The following is a 10329-nucleotide window of genomic DNA, read 5'->3' on the forward strand; positions in this document are numbered from 1 at the left end:
GGCTCTTCCAGGCAGGCCTTTAACCTGCGGCCTGCCTCGGTTTTACCTGAGATGTCTTGTAGTCACCCCCAAAGCCTGGGGTTTGGGTTGGGGACTAAATCCCGGTAGGAACTGGGATTTAATATCCCAGTTTCTCCCAGGATTTAGCTATGTCTGGAAGGACCCTAATTTAGTGGATAAGAAAAAGTTCACTTACTGCTTGAGAGAAGCTTCCTGTGGCTGTTAAAACAAAATCAATGGCTTTGATTAATTTCTTGAAGTGTTCATCTTCAAGAGAAAACCTTTGTCCAAATGTCACAGCACATATCACATTGGAGACGGAATTTGTGATGGCCATTGAAGGATCAAATGGTTGCCCTGTAAAAAAAAAAAGTTATGTTAATCTGAATTCAACAACATAGTGGGAGTTGTTCTTTCTTTGGGTGAAGATAAATTGTTGACATCTCCATGAGTTTACTATTGCATTACAAATTAATTGAAATATGCTCAATTCCTCTCCAGAACAGGCCATACAATAATTTCTATAGGCTGAGACAAGTGGCCAAACCAACATCTAATACAAGTCCTCTAGGTGGGGGTGGGGGTTAGGGGTTCAAACCATCCCCAAAATTAATCTAATCCAAGATCTGCCAAAGAAATCATGGAACAGGAATAAAGGCAAGAAGCTGTGTCAGTGTTAGACTTTGGACTTTATATGAACAAGGCTGCTTCTGATGACCAAGTGAAAGCTCAATTAGTGCAAAATTCACAGAATCAATTGCCAGGATATGTATTTCCTGTGAATAAGAAGAGGCACCTAAGTTTTCAACCCAAATGGTTTAGCACATTTCCCTGGTTAGCCTACTCATTTCATCTACAAGTTGTACTCTGTAAATACTGTGAGGTGTTTAGAGTTGCAGGTAAAGGTGGTCATCAGAAGCTTGTGCATTGGTTGCTAAATCATCTGCATGATGAGAAAATGCAATACAAGTCTTCAGTGGACACCAAAAGAAAAAAAACAATGTACTATCAGAACAACTTGTGCTTGGCTGAAAATTTCTTGCTAATTCACAATGGAAAATGTCTTGATTATAAAGGAAATAAGAAGTCAGCAGAAGAAAACAAAATAAACTTCTGCCAATTGTGGAAACTATTGTCCTTAGTGACTGAGAAAAACTGGCTTCAAGAGGAAACAATGATTCAGGACCTATTAATAAAACTAATAAATTAAATTTTATTTATACCCTGCCTCCATCTCCCCAAGGGGACTCAGAGTAGCTAACACGAGGCCAAGCCCAACAGTTGCAATAAAGCAAAAGGGAGGAGGGAGCAAGCTTGTTTTCTGCTTCCTTGGAGACTAGGACGTGGAGCAATGGCTTCAAACTACAAGAGAGGAGATTCCATCTGAACATGAGGAAGAACTTCCTGACTGTGAGAGCCGTTCAGCAGGGGAACTCTCTGCCCCAGAGAGTGGTGGAGGCTCCTTCTTTGGAAGCTTTTAAACAGAGGCTGGATGGCCATCTGTCAGGGGTGATTTGAATGCAATATTCCTGCTTCTTGACAGGGGTTGGACTGGATGGCCCATGAGGTCTCTTCCAACTCTTTGATTCTATGAATACAACATAAAATCATAAATTAATACAACAAATAGAATACAAAAAATGAAAGAAAATAATATAAAATAAACACAAACTAAAACGTAAATAAACAAAATAATAACCAAGTGGGCAGGGCCAAATATAACGAATAGGATTTTTAAAACCCAGGGTGAGATGGATGAGTTGGGTGATATATCTGGTGGGTGGTTTGGATGGGAAAAACAATGGGATTTAATTCACTGAAGGGTGAGATAAAGTGCATCGAACGACATTATGTGCTTTATTACCTGTAAAGAACCTTTGCACAATGATACTAATTTCAGGGCCAGGTCTCATGCCAGATCAGGAGACATTGACCTGAAATGTCATCTCAAAGACGCAGGTATGAATGCCCAGTGTACTAGTCCTCAAATACAAAATGAAGTAATAGACATTTGTGGTGATAAGATAGTCCAAAAATTGTAGAAAGATGAAATGCATCACAGTGTTTCTCTGTTTTGGCACATGAAACTTTGGATGTGAGTACCTCAGAACAGTTATTGCTCTCAGTAAGGTATGTTGATGTCGAAGTTGCAGAAATAAGAGGAGACTTTATAGGCTTTCTGAACATAAGTGATGTGACAGGTGGAATACTTGCAGACATTATTTTGAAAACACTGGGAAAATTGGGCTAAACTTGCAATACTTGTGTGGACAGGGTTATGATGGTTATGATGGAGCTGCTAATATGAGTGGTCATATTAATGGAGCACATACAATGATATTGCATTAGTCTCCAATGGCTGTCTGCATCCACTCCAGCACTCACTCACTAGATATAGCTTTAGCAAAGACTTGCAGCATTCCACCTGTCAGAAACTGCCAAGGAACAATATCATCTGTGTGCAATTTCTTCAGAGCATCATCCATCAAAATAGAACTGTTGAAAAAAAATATAAAGCTGTTCCCCTGAATCAATAGTAAACAACTTGTTGCTGCTTTGAGAAACCAATTAGGTTGAGCAACGTGACGCAGTTTTACATTTTGTTGAATTGTACAGTGTGGTGGTGAAAACACTTGAAGAACTAAAAGAGAGTCTTCTACACAACAGTGAGACTTCTTCAAAGCTGGACATCTTCTTTTAGTTGTTCTGAACGCTGAATTTGTAGTAACATGAAAAAAAACTTCTGTCACATCTCTTAAGCTTAGCAAAACATCAGCGACATGTCAACAGTTTCTTAGAAAAGATGTCCATAGAATCTGTGAAAGATTCCTCACATCTGTTCAAGGCAGAATTGTAAAAGCAGCATGCAAGCAACTTCACCAATACGAATGGAATATTATAGGCTAAATGTGTTCATCCCATTTCTTGAATTTTTCTGCAGTCAGCTTCAAGAAAGGTTTACAAAGCACAGAGGATTTGTTCAGGAGCTGCAAGTGTTCCTCCCTATTAATTGTGGCCATTTTAAATCCAACTCGAACAAGTGCACAGAACTTTACAATGAGTGTGTTCAAGATGGGAAGAATTTGACCTGTGGTGTAGAAAATGGAAAAAGGTTACACATGCAGAAAAACTGAACTTGCATTCTCGAGTGTCCACCAAAGTTTATCCATGGAGCCTGATTTCTGCCAAAGTGTATTAACACAGTTTTCAAGTGTTTCCAACAGAGGTATTCTTATGTAACCACAAAATTACCATTTAAGTGTCATTTTTATTTATTTATTTATTAATGCACTTGTATACCGCTAATATCTCAGCCTAAATCGGCGACTCATTGCGGTTTACAACACTTAAAAAACAACAATATTCAGTTTAAAAGCATAAAACACATATACAATACAAATTATTGGGCCACCAATAACCATCCAATGCATCTCGTAACTGGAGTCGCAATCCAAATTCATCGTCCATGATTACCAGTCCTTTAGTCATCATAATTCGTTGCAACGGATTAACCGAATGCTTGTTTAAACATCCATGTCTTCAATATTTTCCGAAACACCATCAGCGAGGGGGCTGATCTTACCTCTATGGGGAGGGTGTTCCAAAGCCGAGGGGCCACCACAGAAAAGGCCCTGTCTCTCGTTCCCGCCAGCCGCACTTGTGAAGCCGGCGGGATAGAGAGCAGGGACTCCCCAGAAGATCTTAGGGTCCTGGTGGGCTGATAGGTTGAGATACGTTCGGATAGATAAGTTGGGCCAGAACCGTTTAGGGCTTTAAAGGCCAACGCCAGCACTTTGAATTGAGCCCGGTAGCAGATCGGCAGCCAGTGGAGCTGGTGCAGCAGAGGAGTTGTATGCTCCCTGCGCCCCGCTCCTGTTAGTATCATGGCTGCCGCCCGTTGGACTAATTGGAGCTTCCGGGCTGTCTTCAAAGGCAACCCCACATAGAGAGCGTTGCAGTAGTCAAGACGGGATGTAACCAGAGCGTGGACTACCGTGGCCAAGTTAGACTTCCCAAGGTACGGTCGCAGTTGGAGCACAAGTTTTAACTGTGTGAATGCTCCCCTGGTCACCGCCGAAACCTGGGGTTCCAGGCTCAGCGATGAGTCCAGGATCACACCCAAACTGCGAACCTGCGTCTTCAGGGGGAGTGCGACCCCGTCTAACACAGGCTGTAACCCTATACCCTGTTCGGCCTTGCGACTTACCAGGAGTACCTCTGTCTTGTCTGGATTCAATTTCAATTTGTTCACCCCCATCCAGACTGTTACAGCGGCCAAGCACCGGTTCAGGACCTCGACAGCCTCCTTAGTAGCAGGTGGGAAGGAGTGACAGAGTTGGACATCATCTGCGTACAGATGACATCGGACTCCGAAACTCCGGATGATCTCGCCCAGCGGCTTCATGTAGATGTTAAACAACATGGGAGACAGTATTGAACCCTGAGGAACCCCACAAGACAAAGGTTGTGGGGTTGAACAGGAGTCTCCCAGTAACACCTTCTGAGACCGACCCGCGAGGAATGAGCGGAGCCACTGCAGAACAGTACCTCCAAGACCCATCCCCGCGAGGCGTCCCAGAAGGATACCATGGTCGACGGATTTTTAGGTTTTTTAAGACTTGCAACTTTGCAACTAAAAAGAAATTTAATTTAAGTCTATATAAAAATATAGAATTAATCTTATAATTTAAATTATTTTTTGTTATGAACCTATACTTCATGATTTGCTAAAAAAAAAATGTTTCAAACCCTCCCGAATTATTTTTCTGGTTACAGGCCTGCCTAATACTACATACCTTTTTCACGTGCAAATATCTCTACAAGCTGCTGGGCTTCTGCTTCGATTTGGCTTTCCATGCCTTTTTTCCCCAATCCCAGTTTCCGCAGCGAATGTAGCCCAAACCGTCTCTGCTGCTTCCATGTGTGACCGTTTGAAAGTGCAACACCTGCAGGCATCCAAATATAATTATTAGGTACAAAATTCATGCCAAAATAATTAAGTTGCTAGTCAAAACAAGGCAACCTTTACTACAGAATATGCAAATATATCCATACATTGGATATGTTTTTAATATCAACCGCGTCCTTTGCTGACTTGATACAGAACCAGTCTTTGCTTATTACAACGGTGAGACACAGAGAGGAGTCACTGTCAGAAAAAGCTGGCAAGTACATTACAGTTGGTATTTCCGGAGCTCCCATTCTTAGTGTTAAAAGGGTTGAAGGAAAGGAGCTAAAAGAACAGTAGCAGAACCACATTCTGAGAGGCTGAAGCTTTTTCAGAGCACACTTATTGTGGTGTTATGTTCCATGACCACCCGCAAAAAGTGAAAATCCGTGAAGTAGGGATGCTATATATGTATATCGAGTTCCGAGGGTGAGACAGAAGCGAGGAGAGATTTAAAGGCACTGTGCTGTCGCACGCTGGGCCTGTGCATAAGACTGTAGACAGGACATGAATTCTGTGTGCCCAACGGGACGCCGGGGCTGCCTCAGATTAAAGGTCCTTGGATTCCCCCAAACAGAGTCTTTAGATTGCTTAAAGGTTCAACAATGTTCTTTATTAATGAAAACAAACAAGTACTTTCAAGCTTTCTTAACAGTCTATTGGCTCTTGCAATTGTGTTCACTGGGAACAGGCACTATCTTCTTAACTGTAATTAACTAATGGGGAAATCCTTAACTTCTAATCTGGGCAGTCTGTACTTGCCTCTGTTGGCAAGTACAGACCAACTGCGTCTGGCTTCCATGAGCGACCCTTACCAAGCAGAGCTTTGTAGACTTCCATGGGAAAAGAAGGCGTTCAGGTTTCAGTGATGGCTGGCTGAAGTCCTTCAGCAAAGGAGCTGCAAGGCTGTAAAATCCTCAGCCATGTGGGGCCTTTTCTCCCTGGCCAAGCTGTAGAAGATGAAGCTTTCTACAGGAGCTCTTGGTATTATGTCCTGTGCGAAAGGCTTCTCTGTGTGGACTGACTAAAAAGGCTCCTATTCCCTCCAAAAACCCCCAAAAAGGGGGCGGGACCAGGGAACCTAACTATAATTGACAGGTGGCTTGCCCTATGATTGCAGCCAAAAGAAGCCACCTATCTGCAGACTCCCTGAAACTTAGGACTATAACAAACATTAAATGCAAAACAAACAAAACTGGAGCTCCTGGTGCAGTTGTACCTGCACAGGCACCGCAACCCCTTTTTTGGTTGGTTTTAAAAAAGTGGCCACAAGGCCATGATTTACATACTGTTTTGTATCTCCTCTCTCTTTTTTTTATGATTGGCTGCCTCTCTCCCAAGGGGGAGGGTGAAACCCCCTTCCACACACCATTGTTGCAGGAGGCAAAAAGCCGTAAAACAGTGTGTCTGCGAAATGCAAAGCAGTGAGGGAACACTGTATAGGAGAGATTTAAAAGCACTGTGCACTTTTTTTGCTAGCTATGTCTGTTTTGCTTCTCAGTCTCTCTTGATTGGCTGCCTCTCTCCCGAGGGGGAGGGCAAAACCCCCTTCCACACTCCATCGTTGCCGGGAGGCAGAATTAGAGCGCCGCTCTGGGCAACCATTCATAAACTGGGAGGCAAAAACTGATGAAAAAAACGAGTCTGCGAAAAGCGATCCAACACTGTAATCATTCTTCCTTAACTATTTTCCCTAAAGAAAGGTCTAATGTAGCTTCTTCATAACTTACCTTTCCCTCGTCCTATTACTCTAAAGAAAGGAGTAAGTGGCCTGTCGGATAATTCTTCCAAGTGATTGACCAGTCCTTCTTTGACAACATGGAATCCAGACAGTACCACCACAGGTAAATTTGCCACCCATAGGGTATAAATGCTTCCGTATTGTTTTGCCAGCTGCCATTGGGAGCAAAATATCAGAAAGAAATGTTTCACTAGATGAATCAAGTTATCTTAGAGGCCATGAATAATCAAAAACACACAAGGCCATGAATAATTGAAATAAAAGTCATTGGAAATTCTCAGTACATTTTGAACACTTTTTAAACCACTGAGAGATTTTTTTCCAAAATGGATCTGGGGGGCACTTTTCTTTCTTTCTTTCTTTCTTTCTTTCTTTCTTTCTTTCTTTCTTTTGTCTCCACCCTTGTTATGATTAAGGCCCCTTCTGCATAACTATATGAAATCCAGATTATCTGCTTTGAACTGAACTATAAGGCAGTGTAGACTCATATAATCCAGTTCATAGCAGATAATGTGGATTATCTACCTTGATATTGTGGATTTTATGGCAGTACAGAAGGGTCCTAAGACAGCTATATTTTTAACATTAACTGATCTTGGAGTAGAACAGTGTTTCTCAACCTGGGGGTCGGGACCCCTATGGGGTCGCAAGGGGGTGTCAGAGGGGTCGCCAAAGACCATCAGAAAACATAGTATTTTCTGTTCATCATGAGGGTTCTGTGTGGAAAGTTTGGTCCAATTCTATCGGTAGGGTTCAGAATGCTATTTCATTGTGAGTGAACTATAAATCCCAACAACTACAATTCCTAAATGGCAAGGTCTATTTTCTCCAAACTCTACCAGTGTTCACATTTGGGCATATTGAGTATTTGTGCCAAGTTTGAGCCAGATCCATAATTGCTTGAGTCCACAGTGTTCTCTGGATGTAGGTGAACTACAATTCCAAAAACTCAAGGTCAATGTCCATCCGACTTTCCCAGTATTTTCTCTTGGTCATGGGAATTCCGTGTGCCATGTTTGATTCAATTCCATCATTCATGGAGTTCAGAAAACTCTTTGATTTTAGGTGAACTATAAATCCCAGCAACTCCAGCATTACCAAATGAGAAAATCAATCACCCCCAACCCCACCAGTATTCAAATTTGGGCGTATCGGGTATTTGTGCGAAATTTGGTCCAGTGACTGAAAATACATCCTGCATATCAGATAATTACATTACAATTCATAACAGTAGCAAAATTAGTTATGAAGTAGCAATGAAAATAACGTTATGGTTGGGGGTCACCACAACATGAGGACCTGTACTAAGGGGTCATGGCATTGGGAAGGTTGAGAACCACTGGAGTAGAAGGTAAAATAATTGTCCATATCAAACTAGAGCAGTGTTTCTCAACCTTCCTCATGCCATGATCCCTTAATACAGCTCCTCATGTTGTGGTGACCCCCAACCATAAAATTATTTTTGTTGCTACTTCAGAACTGTAATTTTGCTACTGTTGTGAATCATAATGTAAATATCTCATATGCAGGATGTATTTTCATTCATTGGACCAAACTGGGCACCAATACCTGATACACCCAAATTTGAACATCGGTGAGAATGAGGAAGATTGATTTTGTCATTAGGGAGTTGTAATTGCTGGGATTTATTGTTCACCTACAATCAAAGAGCATCTTGAACTCCACCAATGATGGAATTGAACCAGACTTGGCATACATATCTCTCATGACCAACAGAAAATACTGGAAGAGTTTGGTGGGCTCCCAAACCTTGAGTTTGGGAGCAATAGTTCACCTATATCCAGAGAGCACTGTGGACTCAAACAATTTTTTTGTCGTGTCAGGAGTGACTCCTGGTGTGAGAGAATTGGCCATCTGCAAGGACGTTGCCCAGGGGACACCCAAATGATTTGATGTTTTTATCATCCTTGTGGGAGGCTTCTCTCATGTCCCCGCATGAGGAGCTGGAGCTGATAGAGGGAGCTCATCCGCCTCTCCCCGGATTCAAACCTGCGATCTGTCGGTCTTCAGTCCTGCTGGCACAGGGGTTTAACCCACTGCGCCACCGGGGGCTACAACTCAAACAATGATGCATCTGGACCAAACTTGGTACAAATACTCAATATGCCCAAATGTGAACACTGGTGGAGTTTGGGGAAAATAGACCTTGACATTTGGGAGTTGTAGTTGCTGGGATTTATAGTTCACCTTCAATCAAAGAGCATTCTGAAGCCCACCAATGATACAATTCGGCCAAACTTCCCACACAGAACCCCCATGATCAACAGAAAATAGTGTTTTTTGTTGGTCTTTGGTGACCCCTTTGATACCCCCTTGCGACCCCCCAGGGGTCTCGACCCCCAGATTGAGAAACACTGAACTAGAGGGTCATTCAAGGTTGTTTTTTTTTTTTCACATACAGCACTCAGACATCTCAAAGAGATAAGAAGATGCCATTAAATATCTTACACAGCTTATTGTGCTACTGGTGAATTCTTCAGAAAGAAGTACCTTTATCAGAGTATCTTCACGATATCCAAACCCAATTCGCCATAGGCCTCCAATGAAAGGAAGTGAAAGAGGCCCAGGGGGGTAAGTTCGGAGTGATCGCTGTTGTCTCCAAAAGTACAAGATCAGAAGAACCACAAGGAAAGCAATCAAAAATACCCGCACTGCCTCCATTCTCCAGACTTCTCTTTTATTCTTTCCAACCTGCGATGGGAGAGGTTGAAAGGAGGAGGTCAGATGCTCTTCCGCCAATTTCTGTGTGTGAGAGAGCTTTAAAATAATAAACTTGCTTTAACTCATTACATTGTTTAACAAGCTTTATCTTATTTAGATTGCCTCCCTATTAAAAAGCAATTTGTAAGCCACAATGAAACATAGGGTGGGGTTTAGAAGGAGGAAAATGAGCCAGAGGAAGGAGGAAAAATGTTGTTGTCATCTTACATAGCTTACATAAGCAATTGGGTTGTTGTTTTTTTCTATGATTGTATAACAGACATATGCAGTTCAAGATTATGCAAATTCCTCTTCACATGATATTGTGATTGCTTTCTGCTCTATATTGCCTTCTGCCCTCTATACTAGAACTCCAACAAGGTCTCGATCCTGCAAAGACTAGAGTCATAATGCTGCAAAGAGAGAGAAACTTCACTGGAGTTGGAGGCAGCCAGCAGCAAAGTTTAATATCTTTCTAAATATTTTCTATAAGTTGTTTTGTTTATTTTAAATTGTTTTAAATGTTACGGTCAATTTAAACTATGGAATGTTTTGGCTTTATGTATCTGTTTCCATTTAATTTGTTGCATGTAGATTTTGAGTTCCGTTTTTTGGGGAAATGGTCTGCACCTACATAGTGTTTATTTTAGATGAAGCTACAAAGGAAAAAATAGAGACAACACTGTTGTGGGTTTTTTCGGGCTATATGGCCATGGTCTAGAGCAGGCATAGGGAACCTTCGGCTCTCCAGCTGTGGTGGACTTCAACTCCCACAATTCCTTGAGGCTCGGCATTCGCCCCAAAGGCTTACCTTGGCCCAACGAGGTTTGTTTGGCTCTTTTTCATGGAGGACGGACAGCAAAGGGGGAGAGACGAGCGTAACGTAGAGCCAAACAAACCTCGTTGGGCCAAGGTAAGC

The 10329-nt window shown here is 42.2% G+C and overlaps 1 protein-coding gene across 1 annotated transcript in view; it reads right to left on the reverse strand.

Annotated features, from left to right (window-relative positions):
- LOC132770425 (cytochrome P450 2J2-like) overlaps positions 1-9386 on the reverse strand; it is a 17467-nt gene extending 8081 nt beyond the window's left edge. Inside the window, exons 1-4 of the mRNA XM_060767364.2 lie at positions 9201-9386; positions 6679-6841; positions 4797-4946; positions 197-357 (exon numbers count right to left, since the gene is read on the reverse strand). Of these exons, the coding sequence (XP_060623347.2) occupies positions 197-357; positions 4797-4946; positions 6679-6841; positions 9201-9371 (645 nt within the window). The 5' untranslated portion in view covers positions 9372-9386. The remainder of the gene's footprint in view (positions 1-196; positions 358-4796; positions 4947-6678; positions 6842-9200) is intronic.
- Between the last annotated feature and the right edge of the window lie 943 nt (positions 9387-10329).

This window comes from Anolis sagrei, chromosome 3, assembly GCF_037176765.1.
Source record: "Anolis sagrei isolate rAnoSag1 chromosome 3, rAnoSag1.mat, whole genome shotgun sequence".
Lineage (NCBI taxonomy): Eukaryota > Metazoa > Chordata > Lepidosauria > Squamata > Dactyloidae > Anolis > Anolis sagrei.